We start from the raw sequence: 26063 nt of genomic DNA, 5'->3' as shown, positions 1-26063 counted from the left end.
TGGACCAATGATAGGGAATACTGGACCAATGATAGGGAATACTGGACCAATGATAGGGAATACTGGACCAATGATAGGGAATACTGGACGAATGATAGGGAATACTGGACCAATGATAGGGAATACTGGACCAATAATAGGGAATACTGGACGAATGATAGGGAATACTGGACCAATGATAGGGAATACTGGACCAATGATAGGGAATACTGGACCAATGATAGGGAATACTGGACGAATGATAGGGAAAACTGGACGAATGATAGGGAAAACTGGACGAATGATAGGGAATACTGGACGAATGATAGGGAATACTGGACGAATGATAGGGAATACTGGACGAATGATAGGGAATAGGACCAATGATAGGGAATACTGGACCAATGATAGGGAATACTGGACCAATGATAGGGAATACTGGACCAATGATAGGGAAAACTGGACGAATGATAGGGAATACTGGACCAATGATAGGGAATACTGGACCAATGATAGGGAATACTGGACCAATGATAGGGAATACTGGACCAATGATAGGGAAAACTGGACGAATGATAGGGAAAACTGGACGAATGATAGGGAATACTGGACGAATGATAGGGAAAACTGGACCAATGATAGGGAATACTGGACGAATGATAGGGAATACTGGACCAATGATAGGGAATACTGGACCAATGATAGGGAATACTGGACGAATGATAGGGAATACTGGACGAATGATAGGGAAAACTGGACCAATGATAGGGAAAACTGGACGAATGATAGGGAATACTGGACGAATGATAGGGAAAACTGGACCAATGATAGGGAATACTGGACGAATGATAGGGAATACTGGACGAATGATAGGGAAAACTGGACCAATGATAGGGAATATTGGACGAATGATAGGGAAAACTGGACGAATGATAGGGAAAACTGGACGAATGATAGGGAATACTGGACGAATGATAGGGAATACTGGACCAATGATAGGGAATACTGGACCAATGATAGGGAATACTGGACCAATGATAGGGAATACTGGACCAATGATAGGGAATACTGGACCAATGATAGGGAATACTGGACCAATGATAGGGAATACTGGACCAATGATAGGGAATACTGGACGAATGATAGGGAATACTGGACCAATGATAGGGAATACTGGACCAATGATAGGGAATACTGGACCAATGATAGGGAATACTGGACGAATGATAGGGAAAACTGGACGAATGATAGGGAATACTGGACGAATGATAGGGAATACTGGACGAATGATAGGGAAAACTGGACGAATGATAGGGAAAACTGGATGAATGATAGGGAATACTGGACGAATGATAGGGAATACTGGACCAATGATAGGGAATACTGGACCAATGATAGGGAATACTGGACGAATGATAGGGAAAACTGGACGAATGATAGGGAAAACTGGACGAATGATATAGTAGGGGGCACTGAGTATAGTAGGGGGCACTGAGTATAGTAGGGGGCACTGAGTATAGTAGGGGGCACTGAGTATAGTAGGGGGCACTGAGTATAGTAGGGGAACTGAGTATAGTAGGGGAACTGAGTATAGTAGGGGGCACTGAGTATAGTAGGGGGCACTGAGTATAGTAGGGGGCACTGAGTATAGTAGGGGGCACTGAGTATAGTAGGGGGCACTGAGTACAGTAGGGGACACTGAGTATAGTAGGGGACACTGAGTATAGTAGGGGACACTGAGTATAGTAGGGGACACTGAGTATAGTAGGGGACACTGAGTATAGTAGGGGACACTGAGTATAGTAGGGGACACTGAGTATAGTAGGGGACACTGAGTATAGTAGGGGACACTGAGTATAGTAGGGGACACTGAGTATAGTAGGGGACACTGAGTATAGTAGGGGAACTGAGTATAGTAGGGGGCACTGAGTATAGTAGGGGAACTGAGTATAGTAGGGGAACTGAGTATAGTAGGGGGCACTGAGTATAGTAGGGGGCACTGAGTATAGTAGGGGCACTGAGTATAGTAGGGGCACTGAGTATAGTAGGGGCACTGAGTATAGTAGGGGCACTGAGTATAGTAGGGGGCACTGAGTATAGTAGGGGCACTGAGTATAGTAGGGGGCACTGAGTATAGTAGGGGGCACTGAGTATAGTAGGGGGCACTGAGTATAGTAGGGGGCACTGAGTATAGTATGGGACACTGAGTATAGTAGGGGAACTGAGTATAGTAGGGGGCACTGAGTATAGTAGGGGGCACTGAGTATAGTAGGGGGCACTGAGTATAGTAGGGGAACTGAGTATAGTAGGGGGCACTGAGTATAGTAGGGGACACTGAGTATAGTAGGGGGCACTGAGTATAGTAGGGGGCACTGAGTATAGTAGGGGAACTGAGTATAGTAGGGGGCACTGAGTATAGTAGGGGACACTGAGTATAGTAGGGGACACTGAGTATAGTAGGGCAGGGGTTTTCAAACTGGGGTCCGGGGACCCCCAGGGGTCCTCCAGATGATTCTAAGGGGTCCCCAGAAATTTTCAGAGAATAAAAAGACAAATCGTATATGTTTGTTTTGTATCTTTCTAGTGAGTTTTTCTCACTATAGTCCCCTTTATCTCACTCACTGGGGTTGTAAGGCAGAAAGTGAACTGTAAGGCAGTTCACTTTCATACATTTATTGTGAAAGTTGCTTATACAATTCATTTTTAATTGAAAATGTTCTTCTGCAGGTTTATACATCCAACATTAAGTATAGCCAATTTAAGTTTGGGAATGATATGTTGTATTTATAATGTCACACTTACTATTTATCTAACAGTTTAAATGGGTTTTTTTAATACATAAAAATATATAGATGGGTTTTAGGAAGGGGGTCCCTCATAAAAGGTTCATCATATTTTGGGGTCCTTGGCATCATAAAGTTTGAAAACCCCTGTAGTAGGGGACACTGAGTATAGTAGGGGGTCAGTCTAATGAAGGGTCAGTACCTCAGACACTGCTCCAGCTCCACCAGACTCCTTGGCCAACAGTAACGGAAGAGTGTGAAGAGTGAGTGTGAAGAGTGTGAAGAGTGAGTGTGAAGAGTGAGTGTGAAGAGTGTGAAGAGTGAGTGAGAAGAGTGAGAAGAGTGAGTGTGAAGTGTGAGTGTGAAGAGTGAGTGTGAAGAGTGTGAAGAGTGAGTGTGAAGAGTGAGTGAGTGTGAAGAGTGAGTGTGAAGAGTGAGAAGAGTGAGTGTGAAGAGTGAGTGTGAAGAGTGAGTGTGAAGAGTGAGAAGAGTGAGTGAGAAGAGTGAGTGTGAAGAGTGAGAAGAGTGAGTGAGTGAGAAGAGTGAGTGAGAAGAGTGAGTGAGAAGAGTGAGAAGAGTGAGTGAGAAGAGTGAGTGTGAAGAGTGAGTGAGAAGAGTGAGTGAGAAGAGTGAGAAGAGTGAGTGAGTGAGAAGAGTGAGTGTGAAGAGTGTGAAGAGTGTGTGTGAAGAGTGAGAAGAGTGAGTGTGAAGAGTGAGAAGAGTGAGTGTGAAGAGTGAGAAGAGTGAGTGTGAAGAGTGTGTGTGAAGAGTGTGAAGAATGTGTGTGAAGAGTGAGTGTGAAGAGTGAGAAGAGTGAGTGTGAAGAGTGAGAAGAGTGTGTGTGAAGAGTGTGAAGAGTGTGAAGAGTGAGTGTGAAGAGTGTGTGTGAAGAGTGTGTGTGAAGAGTGTGAAGAGTGTGAAGAGTGTGTGTGAAGAGTGAGAAGAGTGTGTGTGAAGAGTGAGAAGAGTGAGTGTGAAGAGTGTGTGTGAAGAGTGAGAAGAGTGAGTGTGAAGAGTGAGTGTGAAGAGTGTGAAGAATGTGTGTGAAGAGGTCAATCGTTTATCAAACACAGATGTGGAGCATCACATGACCAATGAAACCAGGCTGACATTCTAACGGTTAATAAATGAACTGAGCGCCTGTAATGAGTAGGGGTGGGGAAAATGCGATTCTTAGATGCATCGCGATGTGGACGTGGACGATTCTAATCGATTCACAAATGTCAAAAATCGATTTTCTAAATGTTGATAACGTAATGTTGACGGAACGCAAAAGGCGTAACTCTGAAGCGCGAGAGGTGCAGCGGCCGGACCGTCTGTGGCGTGCACATAACAGAGACGCACGATAGCGGAGCGAGATATAAACCATACATAAACTCTATCGCAAATCTGATGGTCAAGGATTTGAGTCCATATTCTCTGCAGATGTTAATTTAGTGTTCAGATGTCCATTTCATAAAAGCTGTTTTCGATTGTGGTATATAGCAAAATAATTGTCGGTGCTCAGGATTTAGTTTTAAAGGATTAGTTCACTTTTAAATAAACTTTTGCTGATAGTTTCCTCACCCTCATGTCATCCAACATGTCCATGTCTTTCTTTCTGCAGTCGAAAAGAAATGAAGGTTTTGGATGAAAACAGTCCAGGGGTTTCCTCCAGATAATGGACTTCAATGGGCTCCAAACGGGTCAAGGTCCAAATGACAGTTTCAGTGCAGCTTTAAACGACACCAGATGATGAATAAGGGTCTGATCTAGACAAACCATCAGCTTCTGAGAGAAACCCAGCAGTATTTATGCTATTATTTTACCTCTTATCAGACGAACGTGATCGTCTCTGAGGTCCGCCATAACTTCCGCTGAGTGAGGTCAAATACGAGCGTGGTCATAGATATATCGATAGTAGATGCCTCATTCTACTGATCCGTGCAGGCGCTAATGAGGCATCTACATATACATCTATGACCACGCTCGTATTTGACCTCACTCTCCTGAAGTTATGTCTGAGCTCAGAGATGATCATTTTCGTCTGATAAGAGGTAAAATAATAGCATAAATACTGCTGGGTTTCTCTCAGAAGCTGATGGTTTGTCTAGATCAGACCCTTATTCATCATCTGGTGTCGTTTAAAGCTGCACTGAAACTGTCATTTGGACCTTGACCCGTTTGGAGCCCATTGAAGTCCATTATATGGAGAAAAACCCTGGACTGTTTTCATCAAAAACCTTCATTTCTTTTCGATTGCAGAAAGAAAGACATGGACATGTTGATGACATGAGGGTGAGGAAACTATCAGCAAAAGTTTATTCAATGAGAGCTGTTTATGAGAGCTGCTGGTACAGAATTCTATATTTTTGTATAAAAGCTGTGATTTTGGTACAGCAAAATGTTTATTTTATTGTCTGAAGGATTATATTGCTCATTGCACATAACAGGAAGTTATTCTTTTAAATGTTAGTGATTGAGAATATGCTGAAGTCTGTGTGCGGCTAAAGACACTTTTCCTGTTAGTTTTTTGCAATGTTGGGACATATTCTGGCAAATGTAACCTTCCTTTTGACCTGTAAACTCATTTCAATTTGTTTTATTAATAAAATATATTGGAAGTAAATTCATAATGGGTCATTACTAATACTTTGCTTTAAAAGTACCAAGTGAGAAAAAAGAAAATCTGTATTAGAAAAAAAGATGCATCGTTAATCGGTTTATCATCGCATCGCAGCCTCAGAATCAGAATCTGAATCGTGAGGTGCTAGAGATTCCCACCCCTAGTAATGTTAATGAGCTTAGAGCTAATCCTCAGAGCTAGCCTGCTATGCTAGCGGCTCTGACCTGGTCAAACGGGCTGTCCGACAGCAGCTTGGAGCAGATCTCCGCGCATCTCTGGAGCTTCCGCCGCCGGCAGCAGCTCCAGGCCAGGAACAGCGGGTCCATCGCCACCGTCACCTCCATCCGCGCAGAGAAACACACACACCGACACACACACACCGACACACACACCGACTGCTGCTGCAAGCGAGCGCTGGTGCTGTGTGAGACGTCAGCGCGCACCGCGTCTCCCTGGCAACGGGGGCGGGGACACAGCACGTGCTCAGCTAAATACAACACACACACACACACACACACACACACACACACACACACACACACTCATGTTTGTTTTTGTGAAATGTGAGGACATTCCATAGGCGTAATGTTTTTTATACCGTACAAACCGTATTTTCTATCCCCCTACACACACACACACACACACACACGTCTGCGAGATGTCTGTTAAAGATCACTTCATCTGGAAAGCATCTGCTGGTGCATCTGATAGACGTCTTTAAGATGTCAGTTTTACATATATTCTAAATCATAAACATCTTAAAGACATTAAACGTCTATTGGACATCTGACAGGAAACATCCCATAGACGTATGGCAGATGAGCAAACACGTCTCTGAGATGTCATGTGCTATCTGGGATATCTGAGAGCAGGGTAAGAGAGGTCACTCAGTTACCATGGTAACCCTAACTCTGACCCTAACCTGGGGGTGTTCCAGAAAGCAGGTTAACTTACCATCACATCCACCTTCAACTCTGGGTTGATTAACCCAAACCTTACTCGAGGTATGCTGGTTCCAGAAACGAGTCCGGGGTAAGTTCAGCCAACTCAGAGTAACCGTGAACACACACTCATTCTCAGCAGAGCGACCAATCGATGGTCACCGTGGAAACAGACGCTAAGATAAAGCGTGCCATTCGACTTCCTCTTCTTCTTTTGTTTAGTGGCTGTGCAATCATATTTTCTTTTGATAAGTAATCTTTAAAAAAAACAATGTTTGTTTGATGCTAATTAATTAAATGCAGATCCATGTGTGAGCTGACAATAAAAATAAATAATAAATATATTTTAATTGAATTAACATTTAAACTCATTTTTCATTTATTTTCAGAATTAATATATAATATTGTATATTATATAACTGCATCAAATGTGGTTATATGAATAACTATAGGACTGATCTAAAACACATCTGAATAGCTCTTAAGCAAACTAACCCTGGATCATGAGCGGCTCCAGAGGTTGCCATGGTTACTTACATACCCTGAACATTACCTCCATTTCTGGAACCGAAAGTTGAGGTTATCCGCTAGCTTACTCTTAAACACACCCGGGTATGTCACATAACCTGCTTTCTGGAAGACCCCCTGGTCAGGGTCAGAGTAAGAGTTACCATGGTAACTGACTCTGAGTATGAGTGACCTGGGGCCTGTACCATGATGGTAGTTTAACAAACTCAGGGTTAAAGGATTAGTTTCGAGTTGACAAAACCAAACCAATCTATTCAGGCTTTGTTGGTCCCATGATGCTGATCATCAGCTTTCTCTGTTAACTCAGGCTTTGATCCTGAGTTTAGGAGATTAGCTGTGACATCAGCAGTGAACAGCCAATCACACGCTGTGGATCAGTCAAACTGAGATTCACTTCTCACGGGAGAAGCAGCAAGATTGATTTCTCTCTTCTGCAGAATATTACATGATAGAAAATATTAAGAATTTAAACAAATTTACACAGGAAGAAGAGCTGTCTATGAAAGTGGACAACTTTAAGAAAAATCTTAGTCAGTGCAAGTAAAAGTTATGAAGTTAGTTTAGTTTATATATAGAGAGAATTGAACATTTCAACTCACATGTAGTCATTTTTATAGCTTTATTTATAGATTTTAAAGCTTATTTGTCTGATCTTTATATAGGCTATTTATATTCATTTTAACTATGTGCCTATTAATGATTGATTAACTAAAATGATACATGTGTAATTGATTACGGGTATAATAATTACATAAATGATATCTAAGTCATTCAAAAGTATTATTATAATAAATAAGCATTGTTAAAAGCCAGACACTTTAGTCTTTAATAGCCATTTGCTATGTAGTGACCTTTAATGTGGAGTAGAAACAGGGGGCGTGGCTTCATTGCATCAGAGGTGTGTCACTTTGCTCACAGCTGATTGGTCTAATTTCAGTTTGAGATCTCTTATCCAGAACATAACCTGCCCTGGAGCGGGTTAGCCTTGGAGCATAAGTTACTATGGAGATGAACACTGCTAAAAGCCAAACCACTTTAATGGTCCCTAAAACCCAGGATTAGCACAAACTAAGCTTAAGCATATCTGGCTAGCAGCTAAACCGGCTTCATGGTACAGGCCCCAGGAATACCCCCTGGTCAGGGTCAGAGTAAGGGTTACCATGGTAACTGACTCTGACTCTGAGTGACCTGGAATACCCCCTGGTCAGGGTCAGAGTAAGGGTTACCATGGTAACTGACTCTGACTCTGAGTGACCTGGAATACCCCCTGGTCAGGGTCAGAGTAAGGGTTACCATGGTAACTGACTCTGACTCTGAGTGACCTGGAATACCCCCTGGGCAGGGTCAGAGTAAGGGTTACCATGGTAACTGACTCTGCCTCTGAGTGACCTGGAATACCCCCTGGTCAGGGTCAGAGTAAGGGTTACCATGGTAACTGACTCTGCCTCTGAGTGACCTGGAATACCCCCTGGTCAGGGTCAGAGTAAGGGTTACCATGGTTACTGACTCTGACTCTGAGTGACCTGGAATACCCCCTGGTCAGGGTCAGAGTAAGGGTTACCATGGTAACTGACTCTGCCTCTGAGTGACCTGGAATACCCCCTGGTCAGGGTCAGAGTAAGGGTTACCATGGTTACTGACTCTGACTCTGAGTGACCTGGAATACCCCCTGGTCAGGGTCAGAGTAAGGGTTACCATGGTAACTGACTCTGCCTCTGAGTGACCTGGAATACCCCCTGGTCAGGGTCAGAGTAAGGGTTACCATGGTAACTGACTCTGACTCTGAGTGACCTGGAATACCCCCTGGTCAGGGTCAGAGTAAGGGTTACCATGGTAACTGACTCTGACTCTGAGTGACCTGGAATACCCCCTGGTCAGGGTCAGAGTAAGGGTTACCATGGTAACTGACTCTGCCTCTGAGTGACCTGGAATACCCCCTGGTCAGGGTCAGAGTAAGGGTTACCATGGTAACTGACTCTGACTCTGAGTGACCTGGAATACCCCCTGGTCAGGGTCAGAGTAAGGGTTACCATGGTAACTGACTCTGACTCTGAGTGACCTGGAATACCCCCTGGTCAGGGTCAGAGTAAGGGTTACCATGGTGACTGACTCTGACTCTGAGTGACCTGGAATACCCCCTGGTCAGGGTCAGAGTAAGGGTTACCATGGTAACTGACTCTGACCCTGAGTGACCTGGAATACCCCCTGGTCAGGGTCAGAGTAAGGGTTACCATGGTAACTGACTCTGACTCTGAGTGACCTGGAATACCCCCTGGTCAGGGTCAGAGTAAGGGTTACCATGGTAACTGACTCTGCCTCTGAGTGACCTGGAATACCCCCTGGTCAGGGTCAGAGTAAGGGTTACCATGGTAACTGACTCTGCCTCTGAGTGACCTGGAATACCCCCTGGTCAGGGTCAGAGTAAGGGTTACCATGGTAACTGACTCTGACTCTGAGTGACCTGGAATACCCCCTGGTCAGGGTCAGAGTAAGGGTTACCATGGTAACTGACTCTGACTCTGAGTGACCTGGAATACCCCCTGGTCAGGGTCAGAGTAAGGGTTACCATGGTGACTGACTCTGCCTCTGAGTGACCTGGAATACCCCCTGGTCAGGGTCAGAGTAAGGGTTACCATGGTAACTGACTCTGCCTCTGAGTGACCTGGAATACCCCCTGGTCAGGGTCAGAGTAAGGGTTACCATGGTAACTGACTCTGACTCTGAGTGACCTGGAATACCCCCTGGTCAGGGTCAGAGTAAGGGTTACCATGGTAACTGACTCTGACCCTGAGTGACCTGGAATACCCCCTGGTCAGGGTCAGAGTAAGGGTTACCATGGTAACTGACTCTGACTCTGAGTGACCTGGAATACCCCCTGGTCAGGGTCAGAGTAAGGGTTACCATGGTGACTGACTCTGACTCTGAGTGACCTGGAACACCCCCTGGTCAGGGTCAGAGTAAGGGTTACCATGGTAACTGACTCTGCCTCTGAGTGACCTGGAATACCCCCTGGTCAGGGTCAGAGTAAGGGTTACCATGGTAACTGACTCTGACCCTGAGTGACCTGGAATACCCCCTGGTCAGGGTCAGAGTAAGGGTTACCATGGTAACTGACTCTGCCTCTGAGTGACCTGGAATACCCCCTGGTCAGGGTCAGAGTAAGGGTTACCATGGTAACTGACTCTGACTCTGAGTGACCTGGAATACCCCCTGGTCAGGGTCAGAGTAAGGGTTACCATGGTAACTGACTCTGCCTCTGAGTGACCTGGAATACCCCCTGGTCAGGGTCAGAGTAAGGGTTACCATGGTAACTGACTCTGACTCTGAGTGACCTGGAACACCCCCTGGTCAGGGTCAGAGTAAGGGTTACCATGGTAACTGACTCTGACTCTGAGTGACCTGGAATACCCCCTGGTCAGGGTCAGAGTAAGGGTTACCATGGTAACTGACTCTGCCTCTGAGTGACCTGGAATACCCCCTGGTCAGGGTCAGAGTAAGGGTTACCATGGTAACTGACTCTGCCTCTGAGTGACCTGGAATACCCCCTGGTCAGGGTCAGAGTAAGGGTTACCATGGTAACTGACTCTGACTCTGAGTGACCTGGAATACCCCCTGGTCAGGGTCAGAGTAAGGGTTACCATGGTAACTGACTCTGACTCTGAGTGACCTGGAATACCCCCTGGTCAGGGTCAGAGTAAGGGTTACCATGGTAACTGGCTCTGACTCTGAGTGACCTGGAATACCCCCTGGTCAGGGTCAGAGTAAGGGTTACCATGGTAACTGACTCTGACTCTGAGTGACCTGGAATACCCCCTGGTCAGGGTCAGAGTAAGGGTTACCATGGTAACTGACTCTGACTCTGAGTGACCTGGAATACCCCCTGGTCAGGGTCAGAGTAAGGGTTACCATGGTAACTGACTCTGACTCTGAGTGACCTGGAATACCCCCTGGTCAGGGTCAGAGTAAGGGTTACCATGGTAACTGACTCTGACTCTGAGTGACCTGGAATACCCCCTGGTCAGGGTCAGAGTAAGGGTTACCATGGTAACTGACTCTGCCTCTGAGTGACCTGGAATACCCCCTGGTCAGGGTCAGAGTAAGGGTTACCATGGTAACTGACTCTGCCTCTGAGTGACCTGGAATACCCCCTGGTCAGGGTCAGAGTAAGGGTTACCATGGTAACTGACTCTGACTCTGAGTGACCTGGAATACCCCCTGGTCAGGAGCAGCTGTTCTTCAGCAAACCCAGAGCTTCTCTCAGTCTCCTCCTCTTTTTAAAGAGCCAGCAGTTTAAATACTTCACTCACTCAAACGCCACAAATGCTTTTCATACTGAGTATTTTTAAGTATTTTTATTACCCTATTGGCAAATAATTAGCAAAATAAGAAAAATGCACTTAAATGACCTTTGTTTGTCCCCCAGGAAACAAGACTATGACTTGTGTCATTTCTCTTATGTAGAAAATGCTTATCTTATGTTTAGATATTTTGACTGGATATTATATGTTTTGGTTTTGAGGGTTTCTTTCTTCATATCCACATGCTAATATTTATTAGAGCCGTGTTTTAATGATAGTGTTCTGTGTAATATCAGGAGCAGAGCAGATGAGTGTGGAGAGGACTGAGCTCTTTCTCAATGTGTGTGTGTGTGTGTGTGTGTGTGTGTGTGTGTGTGTGTGTGTGGTGTGTGTGTGTGTGTGTGTGTGTGTGTGTGTGTGTGTGTGTGTGTGTGTGTGTGTGTGTGTGTGTGTGTGTGTGTGTGTGTGTGTGTGTGTGTGTGTGTGTGTAACTCATTGTTGTGTGAAGCAGGTGTGTTGTAGCTCTGTGATCGCATGTTAATGTGAGGCTAAACAGGTCAACCAAACAGTGCAAACTTGTGTTTGAAGGATCCAATCAGACTAAAGAACGTGCGCTTTCTTGGTGTTCTCAAATGTGCATGCTCACTTTTTAGGGCACACCTCTTATAAAGTAAAGTTACATATTGTTGACCATCTCTTTAAGTAATTACACTATTTACCACGATACACTATGGCTGTTATAGAATTAAATGAAATCAGTATCAACAAAATCCATCTTACTATTTATCATAATCCACTTACACTGTAATTACAATTACCTAAATAATGTAATGAGATTTTTAGATCTATGTTCTAAATATAATAATTTAATTATAGAAATATGAAGTGTTGGGAAAATGTTAATTATTCCAGGCCTATGAATCTATAAACTGCAGTATATTTGGCGGCGTGATGGATTCTAGAATCATTCAAATAATTCGTTCTAACCTGTTCAAAAACGGTGAGTTATTCGAGAATGAAACCTACATTTTTTAAAAATCTATTTCTGTTGGAAAAATAGAGCAAAACTGTAAAAAAATGACAAGTTGTTTATTGAACTGTTGTATATAATAATTATCGCATTTTTCAATCGTGCTGATATCGGCTCTGGAGAATAGCTCTCCTGCTCGTATGATATTGCTGAACTCATCATTTCCTCTTTAATTACTTTCAAACGAATGTTTATGTTTTTTCATTATTAGCCTATTTTTAATGAAAACAACAATAGAATAGTAGGCTACAACAAAAAAACTTGCGTATATTAAACTTTTGTTTAAAAAAACGAATAAGACGGATGACATGAAATTGCTATACACGAATTATAGCTGATCTGCATGACAGTTTTTGCAATAACCATCAACACTGGATTAATGGGCGAGTGAAAACACACGCCATTGTTAGTATTGGACATCCAGAACCGGTTCCTACTTGGAATCATTATAAAAATTCCAATTTTTTTCTTTCTTTATTGGAATCAGATCATAATGTTAATGTTTTTTGTGATATGTGGGACTGTTTTTTTATTTGTTTACATTGTTAATAATATATATGTTCATACCTGTATAATACACTACATGTATAATTATGGTAGGCCTACAGTGGATGATATACTTTAAAATAAACCTTTATTATTTACGATGTCTGGCTCACTTATTGATCTGTTATTTGGGGTTAGGGTTAGTTGTTGTATCCTCTGGCACTGGGTAACTGCGCCCCTGCATCAAGCAGAACATTATCCAAATACTGATTCTAGATTGTGAGAAAGTTGAGATGAATCTGTCCTCTGCAGTGGACATCATGCTGAAGTAAATCCACTGGAGGGAGCAGAGCTGGGTTCACTCAGGTCAGAGATCTCTGGAGCAAACACAAGATCATTGATCTGCAAGCTCCTCTTTTACAATGGGCAGAGAAGCTCATGTCAAATACAGATTCATCTGTTTATTTCTAAACCACTGTTGCGAAACTATCAAGATTCATGTAAATGAGTAAGTGGATAAGGTGTGCGTGTGCGTGTGCGTGTGCGTGTGTGTGTGTGTGTGTGTGTGTGTGTGTGTGTGTTTGTGTGTGTCGACCCGGAAGAGTCCATTATTGTGGCTGCTCGTGTGCAGATGTGTGATCTCCTCTTCTCCTCCTCCATTGGTTTCTCCGGACCGTCATCCTCCTCTTCTCCTCTTCTCCTCCTCCGCTTCTGCGCGAGAGAGACGCGCTCGGATCCGCTCGATGGTTCCCGGAGACTCGCCATCATGTCTACGAAGGCAGAGCAATGTGAGTATCGTGAAGCTTGTGTCATATACAGCTGTAATGGCGTATAATATGATGTTTAATAAAGGTGTGTGTGTGCGATGGGAGCGGCGTTGTCACGGCAACAGTCTGCCCGAGCGCGAGGGGAAATGATGATGATAACACACACACACACACACACACACACACACACACACACACACACACACACACACACACACACACACACACACACACACACACACACACACACACACACACACACACATATGGCTTGTGTTCATACAGTAAAACAGAAGCTCGAGGTGTTTCTAAACGCAGATGTGTTAGTCCAGGCGGAGGTGTTGTTCTGATGAACATGTCTGTGATGATGATGAGGGTGATGATGATGATGATGATGATGATGATGATGAGGGTTATGATGATGAGGGTGATGAAGATGAGGGTGATGAAGATGACCGCTGAGAGCTGGGCTAGGGGGCGCCATTGCTCTCCTCATCTGTTTATTGTCCATCATAATCACAGCTGCTCATTCATAAACTCGAGCTCTTAAACCTCATCTCTCTCTGATTAATGTGTTTCACATGATCTGTGCTCAGAGACATAATCACAGACTTCATAACTGATTATAGAGATTGTGTATTGATGTGCTAGAAGTGTTTAGTCTGTAAAAATTATATAAATAAATGTTAAAAATTAGACTAAAAATTGTTCATAATGTAATAATTTTCTTAAAATGGTATATGCATCATGTAAAAATCGAATTTCATAATGCAATAGGCCTATGTTATGTTTATGAGAAATGTACCAAAACACTTTTGATGAAAAATGTAATAAGGAAACAAAACCCATTTGCATTAATTTACAGTATATGTTCCTTTCTGTCATAATTACCCAGAATGCCTCAGTGTTCAGTCTCCATCTCTCCTCTTGTCCTTCTGAAGCTGACCACACACAGGGTCAATCTGTCATCTGATCTAATTCTGAAGTTATCTTAGCTAACACACTGCAAAACATGCTTTTCTTACTTAGTGTTTTTGTCTTGTTTTCAGTCCAAATGTCTAAAAAATCTGACATTAAGAAGCATTTACTAGACAAGCAAAAGTTTTTGTCTTGTTTTGGGGGAAATAACTCAAAATGAAGGGAGTTTTTGCTTAAAATAAACAAAATAATCTGCCAATGGGGTAAGAAAAATAATATTGTTTTCTGTTTGAATTAAGATTATTTAGCTTATTTTAAGCAAAAACTCCCTTCATTTTGAGTTATTTTCCCCCAAAACAAGACAAAAACTTTTGCTTGTCTAGTAAATGCTTCTTAATGTCAGATTTTTTAGATATTTGGACTGAAAACAAGACAAAAACACTAAGTTAGAAAAGCATTTTTTGCAGTGCATACATGTGGGTCTGTTCTTCAGAAATGTGGAATATAGTTTGAGAGTCAGTTATGAACCGTTATGAACAGTCATGAACCGTTATGAACAGTTATGAACCGTTATGAACAGTCATGAACCGTTATGAACAGTTATGAGCCGTTATGAACAGTCATGAACCGTTATGAACAGTTATGAACCGTTATGAACAGTCATGAACCGTTATGAACAGTTATGAGCCGTTATGAACAGTTATGAACAGTTATGAACAGTTATGAACCGTTATGAACAGTCATGAACCGTTATGAACAGTTATGAGCCGTTATGAACAGTTATGAACCGTTATGAACAGTTATGAGCCGTTATGAACAGTCATGAACCGTTATGAACAGTTATGAGCCGTTATGAACAGTTATGAGCCGTTATGAACAGTTATGAGCCGTTATGAACAGTTATGAACCGTTATGAACAGTTATGAACAGTTATGAACGGTTATGAACGGTTATGAACGGTTATGAACAGTTATGAACGGTTATGAACGGTTATGAACAGTTATGAACCGTTATGAACAGTTATGAACGGTTATGAACAGTTATGAACGGTTATGACCAGTTATGAACGGTTATGAACGGTTATGAACAGTTATGAACGGTTATGAACAGTTATGAACGGTTATGAACAGTTATGAACGGTTATGAACGGTTATGAACAGTTATGAGCCGTTATGAACAGTTATGAACCGTTATGAACAGTTATGAACAGTTATGAACGGTTATGAACGGTTATGAACGGTTATGAACAGTTATGAACGGTTATGAACGGTTATGAACAGTTATGAACCGTTATGAACAGTTATGAACGGTTATGAACAGTTATGAACGGTTATGAACGGTTATGAACAGTTATGAACAGTTATGAACGGTTATGAACCGTTATGAACAGTTATGAACAGTTATGAACCGTTATGAACAGTTATGAACAGTTATGAACAGTTATGACCAGGGCTTGACAGTAATGTTCCTGCTCAGCAGTCACTGTGGCCAGTGGATTTCCAGTTATTATCCACTCAGCTTTTTCACTGGCCACACCTTTGACGTCGATGCCATGGGAAAAACTGCCATAGGTATATATTTTTAAAATCCCCCATTAGTCAAACTCATCTTTGATCACCAAAATTACATATTGAAAATTTTTTTTCCTGTGATTTTTTTTATTCAGGCCTTAAAATAGCTTGAATGTAAGTCTACATCCTTACTTCATTTAGTATGCTTAATAAATAAATAATGTGTTGATATTATTAAAGACACAGAACTCTCATTTCACTGTAAGACACAACTAAAGGAATGACTTCAGTGCCTGTCACTCTTTCACTTTCAGAATTTTTCCAACATAATGATTGTTTAAAAAAAAAAATTTCTTCAGGTACTAATTTGCAGAATTTTCCGAATTAAAAACAAAAGGAAGGAAAGTCAAGTAGCATGGGAGTGTTTTAGTGAGGTAGTTTAACAGAATCAGTGTTGAGGATGTGATGTGTAACGGCCTGACGCGCTCGGAGTTTATGACAATACATTAATAAAGCCTGCGGTGGAGAAAACTGCGGAAGTTGCTGTGTGTGTGTGTGTGTGTGTGTGTGTGTGTGTGTGTGTGTGTGTGTGTGTTAAAGTGTTAAGAGGCGCGTAGATTTAAGTTGGCGTTTCAGTTCAACACAGGTAAAAAAGGCCGGTCAAGACAGAAATTCATAGAAATTTCATTTCAGGTAGAACCAAATGTAGAGCAAAATCCATTTGTATTGATGATTGTAATTTGCTCAAATGGTTTTGATTGATGTTTCGACTCCTATGTTTTTATTGGGGCTAGTTAAATTCATTTCCCTGCCGAAGGGCCCTGTGTGCTGATGTAGCGGTCAGGCAAAGCCAGGGGATCGGTGGAGACTGCCCAGTGTTATTAATTATGTGTCACTTTGCTCTTTATTTGTTTAGTTGGCTCTAAGATTCGATACTTGCAAGAGTATCACAACCGTGTGCTTCACAATATTTACCCGGTGCCGTCGGGAACAGACATTGCAAACACTCTGAAATACTTTTCCCAGACGCTGCTCAGGTAAGTGCACTACACTGGAGATAGGGCACTCACACACACACACACATACACACACACACATACACACACACACACACACACACACACACACACACACGCGCACGCGCACGCGCACGCACACGCACACGCACACGCACTCGCACTCGCACTCGCACACGCACACGCACTCGCACACACACACACACACACACACACACACACACACACACACACACACACTCACACTCACACTCACACACACACACACACACACACACACACACACACACACACACACACACACACTCACACACACACACACACACACACACACACACACACACACACACACACACACACACACACACACACACACACACACACACACACACACACACACACACTCACACACACACACACACACACACACACACACACACACACACACACACACACACACTCACACACACACACACACACACACACACACACACACACACACACACACTCACACACACACACACACACACACACACACACACTCACACTCACACACACACACACTCACACACACACACACACACACACACACACACACACACACACACTCACACACACACACACACACACACTCACACACACACACACACACACACACACACACACACACACACACACACTCACACACACACACACACACACACACACACACACACACACACACACACACACACACACACACACACACTCACACACACTCAAACACACACACACACACACACACACACACACACACACACACACACACTCACACACACACACACACACACACACACACACACACTCACACACACACACACACACACACACACACACACACACACACACACACACACTCACACACACACACACACACACACACACTCACACACACACACACTCACACACACACACACTCACACACACACACACACACACACACACACACACACACACACACACACACACACACACACACACACACACACACACACACACACACACACACACACACACACACACTCACACACACACACACACACACACACACACACACACTGCTTTAGCATTACAGTGACAGTGTCAGTGTTTCAGACTCCACACACAGCTCCTCATGTCAACACATTCTAGAGTAAACCAATCACACAAGACAGTCTGGTTCTGTTTGTCCTTGATTTTGTCTTTTGAATGTCAAAGCTTTTTAACTATGAAATATAGACTCATGAGTTGATGTTATTTAGGCACTTGTTCATGTTTATCGTTCACATATCAGTGAAAGCACCTTAACTCTTTCCCCGCCAGTGTTTTTGATCGTTTTCACAAAACTTTTACAGCCCTGGAATATTCTAAACATGCAATATAAAGGAACAGAGCCTTTGCTTTTAAACAAAAACATTTTGATCAGAAAGCTGAGAAAATAACATTTTTGTCAAAGACTACAATGTGCATAAGAATGGGCGTCACTAGGCTCTTTTAGGCTTCAGCCACCCCTAAACTTCTGTCCAGCCCCCCTAAAATATGTGTGGTTAACCTTTCAAAATGAAAATGGCGTGTTCGTCAATCCACAGCGGCGTCGAGCAGAGCGTCAGAAGCAGAGGTGTGTGTGTTGATCTGAGCTCTCATTGGTCTGTCACCACTCGTCAATGTCAACATATTTGAGAAAACCAATCAAATCAGAGTAGGCGGGCTTTATGTTCACAGAAGCTGCTAAAGCTGAGCGCGAATCTTAGCAGCGCGACTCAACGTCAAGTGAGAGATATGAAGATAAACTAAACGTTTCATATCTGACAGCTGCTTCCGTAAGTCAGAATTGTTAAACAAATTACAAAATATTCAGCCACATGAATAAACTTGTGTCTAATTTTGCCTTTTTGATTTGAAATAGGCCTATGCAATGTCATTTATAATATAATTAACAAACACGAAATATTAACAAAGCCGTTTTCCCCAGATTAGGCATAAGATTAATAGTATTGAATGTGTGCATACTGTAAATTAATAATTCCATTTGTAGCTCTCAGTAAATAAAAAAGTTCAGGTTTTTTTCAGCTTGTTGTGTTTTCTTTCCTGTTGTGAATTAATTTAAATAAATTGAGTTACCCAGCTTTCCTGTTGGCCTTCGAAAATGATTCATAAAACATATAAATATCAGTTAAACATATGTTTACTTTCTTCACTGACAAAAAATGAAAAACTTTATCAGTCATATCTGCCCACTGACATGGTTTTCAAGCTATTGTTATCTCATTTTTTGGTGTTCAGAACATCTTAAAATGCACATATAATAGAAATCAAAAGGTTCTCGAGGGGCCATGCCCCCAAAACGAAATAATAAACAGCCAATATCCTAATATGCATAGTAATAAGCTACTAGTTAATAGTGTGAATTGGACCCTAAACTAAAGTCTTACCAATTATTTTTTTATACCCTCACTGGGGCTGAGCCGCCCTAAAATGAACATCCTAGAATCGCCCCTGTGCATAAGCAGTGTGTAATGAAGTTCGTTGATATGGGAAGAAGAAGTAAATGAAAGTAAAGTAAAAGCGGCAGCCCCTCACGGACGACTGATGCGCACACACATAACAAAGTAACGTCCAGGCCTGGTCCTCTCTCGTCCTCCACTAGTGTCGCTCCTCTTTATATGCCTCCGGGCTCCGGGTGAGTGGCTCGCAGGTGGCGCTCATTCATGGCGCACACACTGGTCTCGCTCGCTCCTCCCACGTCTCTCGCTCATCAACCTCGCCACATCCCCCAATCGCCCCTCGCAGCCCAGGGGGACACTTGAGACGCCGCCTACAGCATCTCTCCTTCCTCCGGGTTTCGTCACCAATGTAATGAAGTTCGTTGATATGGGAAGGAGGCGGGAACCGGCGAACATTTAAAGACCCTGTAAAGGCAATTCTGAGATTTGTTTCTAAACACATCATGGGCCCTATTTTAACGATCTGAAACGCAAGTGTCAAAGCGCGAAGCGCAAGTAACTTTGTGGGCGGGTCTCGGCGCTGTTGCTATTTTCCCGGCGGGATAAATGGCTCTTGCGCCCGGCGCAAATCTAAAATGGGTTGGTCTGAAGTAGCTTCATTATTCATAGGTGTGGTTTGGGCGTAACGTGAATAAACCAATCCGAGCGTCATCCAACATTCCCTTTAAAAGCAGGTGCGCAAGTTCCATTATGGATTGCTATTATTATGGCGTATTTACCAGGCGCACGCCAGGAGCGGTTCACAGCCGAGGAGACTGATGTGCTTGTAAGAGCAGTGAAAGACAGAGAAGTGAAGTTGTAATGTTGTACATTATGGTAAAGGTGATTTCACAGTCTTTTTTTTTTCAGTCTTTCAGTTTTTTCAGTTTTTCAGTCGATTTTTTTTCCTGGTTCTTGACGGACAAACCAATTTGTCAGATGTCCTTATATACATATATGTCTTTGTCAGATGTCCTTATATACATATATGTCTTGCCACTATTGGGCAAACAGGTCTTATCCTTAATTATTACAATTAGCCTGAATCATTTGTAAGCTAGATTTATGCCTATTTTTTCACATCTTCGTGGCACACCACAATGATTTCCGTCATCTCATGTGTTAATATTTTTTTAGTGTAACAATTTATGATTTGCAAAAATAACTCTTGCATCTGTGTAGATTACATGAGCAAAGTGTATGCGCGTTGTGCACGCTATACATTATGGTCAAGCATGCGCCCTTAAAATAGCATAATGAACAACGCGCAACGCGCCACTGACTTTAGACTAGGTTTTTTCTGGTCAGTGGCGCAATTGTTTAATGGAACAGCAAAATAGCACCAGGGATTGTTTGCGCCGGAACACGCCTCCTTTTTTGCGCTGAACCGCCCAGGTAGCGCAAGTTCATTCACTAGTTTAGCGACGTGATTCTGTGGAGGGAAAAGCGCGCTTTGCGCGGGTGCAAAATAGGAATGACACATGCGTCGGTGTACAAAGTCAATTGCGCTGGGTGCAAGATAGGGCCCTATAAATGTTAGAAATGTATTGCTGAAACACGTTACAAAGACTGTGAACTGTGCAGAACTTAATTCAGAAGTTAAACAGTTTTTCACCGTTGCTGTGTTCAGGATTTTCTGGGCGGGGCTAAAACGGTGGCTCGATGACGCACTGGAGCCACTGAGCCTGGCTCCTCCCCTAACACGATCATAACTAGAGCACATTCGCATCAGTTTGCCCGCTCGATCGCGAGTTACTGTCAGTACTGTTAGTTACTGTAGCCTACAACTTACAAAACAGCTTTCAAAACAAAAACGATGATCAAGAAGAGGTGGATTAATTTTGTGAACAGCCACCTTGATGGAGAGCTGAGGCTCACCACCGACACCTGCCTCTGCAGTGACTTCCACCGGAGACAACTGATAATCGCTGATAATCCGCTGCAGAACTGACTAACCCCCGCCCAGGCCTTCGTCCTCCCGTCCCGCCGACATCTGGTGCGTCGTGATCATAGACGGTCGCGATCAGTACGTGAGTGTTGTCTTGTGTGCTACGGCAGCTTTCCCGCGAGTGGCCGTGGTTTCAGCAGCTTTTGATAAGCTATTTTATGTACTTGGCAGATTTTTTTATGATTCAAATTTGGCTGGATGGTTAATAACACATTTATCTCTGGTGTGAGAAACTCAGAACACATGTTTAGTTTTGACTTTACAGGGACTTTATATTTTTAATAAATAATAAACACAAAATGAAAGTAAAAGCACGGACGACTGCCGCGCACACACATAACAAAACAAGGCGACGTCCAGGCCTGGTCTTCTCTCGTCCTCCACTAGAGTCGCTCGTCCTTATATGCTCCCTCATGAGAGGACTCACTCTTCCCACGTCTCTCGCTCGTCAACCTCGCCACACAGTGCTTCTGTCCTCTTTCAGGAGATGTGTAATAGCGCCCCCTAGCGTTTAACAGTGAACACACGGCGGGGAAAGAGTTAATGAAAGAACTGTTTAGAAGGAGAAAGCTTAGCATCTGAGAACAATATGTAGCTGTGTGTACAGTATTTGTGTTGTGCTTTTATCAGTGTGTGTGTGTGTGTGTTAAAGGATCTGATAATGAGTGTATTGTCTGTGATATGAAACACTGTGTGATATGCCGGGATTAATTCCCATAGTTTTCCGTGGGTTTGAAATGTCATGTAGCATCCTTTAGTGGAACCACCTCTCATCCCCAGCCAGACAGGCCTTTAGCGTCGATCAGAGGAACACTACACCATCCTGTTTTATGTAACGCACATCCAAGACCATCACAGACCAAATTTCTGCAGAGCTAGAAGTTGACACAAACGCCCTCCACATCCCTCCACAAACATGAGACATTGCTTCCGAAACCAGTGTATTCCTTTTCCATTACAGTTTCCCCCAGCCGTAGACTAGAACTGAAATCCATATGCCTGTCGAACCATTATTCTCTCCCCTGAAATGATACTGAGGCAGTATCATAATGTATTTACATACAGACATTCTTTTTGACGGTGCAATAAACATGTGTTGTGACCAGGGAGCATTAGTCTAACCTCACATACATGTTTATTACTGGCTGAAGCATGTTTCTGAAGTGTCATCTCTGTATCGTCCTCAAAACGGATTCTTTCGAGATTGCTCTCATCTCTGACAGCCCCTCCATTGCTCAGTATTTCCCTCGGCCCTTTGGCCTCCTGACCGACCCGCGCCGCCCGTCCTCCGGGGATTGGCCGCTCGGAGGGCGCGCCGCGTGCGTGTCAAAGGCGAAGTACGGGGCTGCCACTGAAAACATGCCATTTTTTATAGTTTTGCTCCTTGTCACCAGATACGCATGAGATGCAGTGATCGTTGCGTGTTTGGCAAGCGCCTGTTTCGATCCCAACCCAAAGTTCCAGTGCAGAGGTGATTCGGCCCATCCGAAGCACTAGCAAAAGTCTGCGGAGACACTGCATCCTATGTGGGGAATATCTGGCTTTGGTTCTTTTCTACTTACGCTGTCTCTGTAGAGCCATTTCAATGTAATGTGCTGTTTCTTTGTGTCTTTGTTGTCTCTTTTTTTCCCCTGTTCCCCTCCCTCCCCCACCCCTCCCTCGGAGCAGCATCCTGTCCCGTACAGGCAGAAAGGAGAGCCAGGAAGCTTCCAATTTGGCCGTGCCCATGACCATGTGTCTTTTTCCTGTGCCATTCCCACTCACCCCATCTCTAAGACCACAAGTCAGTTCCATCAACCCTACAGTTACTCGATCCCTCCTTTACAGCGTTCTGCGGGACGCCCCGGCCGACCGGGCCCCCCAGCAGAGTCGGGAGGTTCAGCTCTCAGATTACCCCTCACTGGACTATCAGGGGCTGTACGCCACCCTCGTCACCTTGCTTGACCTGGTGCCCCTGCTGCAGCACGGTCAGCACGGTGAGTCCGGCCTCCTCTCCTCATGCGCTAATCACAACGATGACAACCAGGTTGCTTTCCAGACCAACTAATGCGCTCCGCGTTATAAGAGCAAACCCGCTGTAAGCGCATGGCAACAGCGCCATCGCTTCTGAAGCGAAACCGTGATCATCTTCATGTGAACGTCAAACAAACGAGAACGGTGACCGCATTAAGGCTGATTTATACTTCTGCGTCGGACCTACGCCGTATCCTCTACGCCGCAAGTTACACGCTGTTTTCATTTATACTTCTGCGTTGTTGTCCGCGTCAATGTGTAATTCCACATGCAGGCCGCTAGGGGGCAGTATCAAGTGACCCACAGTATCAAGGCAAAAGCCGAAGAAGAAGCGGCTTGTTTACATTGTCATTGCATGTGCCTCAATCAGCTCCTGGTTCAAGTCAGTCAAGTCAACTTTATTTATAACGCGCTTTTAAAAGCAGCTTTACAGTGTTAAACAGGAAAATAATGCAACAGAATTTGATTCAGCCATACAGCCGCTCTGGAGAAAACGGTGATGTCATCAGCTCATTTCAATTATCATACAGTGACAATCAGTGATGGGAATAACGGCGTTATAGATAAACGGCGTTACTAACGGAATTTCTTTTTTCAGTAACGAGTAATCAAACGAATTACTGTTTCTTCCGTTACAACGCCGTTAGCGTTTCTGAGAAAAAAAATGCGGCGTTACTATAATTGAGCTCACTGAAGCGGTTTTCATCCGAACAGGCTCTCTGTCAGTCGGACCTGCAACATGCGTGTGTGTGTGTGTGTGTGTGTGTGCGCGCGCGCGCGTGCGCCAGCCATGCGTGTTGGGGGGGTAGGTTGTGTTACTACACATAGGTGGGTGGGAGACAAGGTTGAGGTTGATAGGTTGAGTTCACACACACACACACACACACACACACACACACACACACACACACACACACACACACACACACACCTATGACACACACACATATACACAGTCAGCGATGGCAGTCCAACGACTTCAAAGGTAGTTTTCGCAAACTGGAAGTATAAGCGCTACTTTTCCCTCGTTGAGGTGAAAGGTAAGAATGTTTATGTAATGTGCAGCTTATGCCCAGGAAGAGCTTATGCTCCCCGTCGGTGGCCAGTAATTCTAATCTAATGAAGCGCCTCACATCATCACAGCCACAACATCAGTGGCTAAAAACCCAGGTGATAACGTGAGCTCCACTACCAGAGGAGTAGTAAAGAAGGACTGATACTATTTACAGATTATATTTACTCTATAGTAGTGATACTACTGATAATATTTACAATAATATATTGAATTTGATAGGTGTCTCTCACATTGTCCCACAGCAACATTACAATAGTGTACATTTAATGTACATTGTTTTATAATAGCATTTTATTCTATTTAGTGTCCAATTCATTAATTTAACATATTTCAAATTGGGGGCATCCAAGTTATTTGACATATTTGAACATTTGAAGAAAAAAAAAAGTAACACAGTAGTTACTTTCTCTGGTAATTAGTTACTTTTATAATGACGTAACTCAGTTACTAACTCAGTTACTATTTGTAAGAAGTAACTAGTAACTATTACTAATTACTTTTTTAAAGTAACGTGCCCAACACTGGTGACAATGTGGGCTTTAGATCAGTAATTTAGTTTATATGGTTAATTTAGTTTAATAATTAGATTCATTTGGATATTTATTTGAAAATGTAGTGTCCCCAACTGAGCAAGCCAAGCCAAAGGCGACAGTGGCAAGGAAACCAAAACCCCATCAGGAGCAGAATGGAGAAAAATAAACCTTGGGAGAAACCAGGCTCAGTCGGGGGGGCAGTTCTCCTCTGGCCAATTAACAAACAGCGTATGATTATTATTATTCTGGCAACTTTACAGGTCAGAGGTCATAATAGATCGGAATATTCAACATTTCTGAGTCATCACGCCGGAGACGGGTTTATTGAGGATGCCGTATTGATGAAACAATTATTAAATTGTAATATTCGAACAATTGGAGTCATCACGCCGGAGACGGGTTTATTGAGGATGGCGTAACGATGAGGCAGTTTTAGGGGGAGTCTAATTGTTCAGTAGTCAGGGCACTGATCAGGACATTAGTCAATGGGCTGATCCCTGATCAGTGCCCTGACTACTGAACTAGAGCTGATGGAGACGCACCCGAAGTATCAGCAGCAGTGATGTCGTCAGATAGCGGCTTTTCTTGCGGCTTGATTTGTTGTATCTAATACAAATGAAGCATCTCTAGTTGATTAGTAGAGTTAAATAAGAGGCGATCTGGTGCTGGAGTGCGTTTGTGAAATAATGCAGAGCTCATGGCACTGTTTTCAGTATCGGTGGCTCATGCAGACGAGCGCTTCAATCGATTGCTGTTGCGGAGACTTTATTCGTTCCGTTGAAATCACAAAACAAAATGCACCCATTGTGATGTGATATACAATCACTGATTAACATCTTTGGTTTTAATGAGAAAATAAATAAACTATACACAGCGGATCTATGTTTTTATTCACTAACATAAATAATCTCTGCACTACAAAATATTGTGTTATATAGCAGATATAAGGACGAAACGATCATCCCATTTCTGGACACACACACTCTTATCGCAGATTTATTTATTTATTGACATGAGGGAGGGGTTCTGGCAGACCAATCACAGTGCTTGCGGTCCACGTAGAATTGACGTGTTGTTAAATTTTTGGAGAGGTGCGCGTCAGGGTACGGTGTACACTCAACGCAGAAGTAT

The 26063-nt window shown here is 43.4% G+C and overlaps 2 protein-coding genes across 5 annotated transcripts in view; one reads left to right on the top strand and one right to left on the bottom strand.

Annotated features, from left to right (window-relative positions):
- ttc8 (tetratricopeptide repeat domain 8) overlaps positions 1-5813 on the bottom strand; it is a 31798-nt gene extending 25985 nt beyond the window's left edge. The window contains exons 1-2 of one of the 4 annotated variants that reach the window (XM_079832706.1): positions 5592-5813; positions 2965-2994 (exon numbers count right to left, since the gene is read on the bottom strand). In XM_079832706.1, coding sequence (XP_079688832.1) covers positions 2965-2994; positions 5592-5711 — 150 coding nt within the window. In that variant the 5' untranslated portion in view covers positions 5712-5813. The remainder of the gene's footprint in view (positions 1-2964; positions 2995-5591) is intronic. The other 3 variants (XM_079832708.1, XM_079832707.1, XM_079832709.1) reach the window with 3 other exon arrangements.
- Positions 5814-13416: 7603 nt separating this feature from the next.
- The window catches only part of unc79 (unc-79 homolog, NALCN channel complex subunit), a gene marked incomplete at its 5' end in the record, with an annotated part of 59734 nt that continues 47087 nt past the window's right edge, over positions 13417-26063 (top strand). Inside the window, 3 exons of the mRNA XM_079832404.1 lie at positions 13417-13438; positions 16763-16883; positions 22980-23287. Of these exons, the coding sequence (XP_079688530.1) occupies positions 13417-13438; positions 16763-16883; positions 22980-23287 (451 nt within the window). The remainder of the gene's footprint in view (positions 13439-16762; positions 16884-22979; positions 23288-26063) is intronic.

Source organism: Gobio gobio (assembly GCF_949357685.1).
Source record: "Gobio gobio genome assembly, chromosome: 13".
Classification (NCBI taxonomy): Eukaryota; Metazoa; Chordata; class Actinopteri; order Cypriniformes; family Gobionidae; genus Gobio; species Gobio gobio.
Note: the sequence above shows the minus strand (reverse complement) of the source record. Positions and strands in the feature narration are given on the sequence as shown.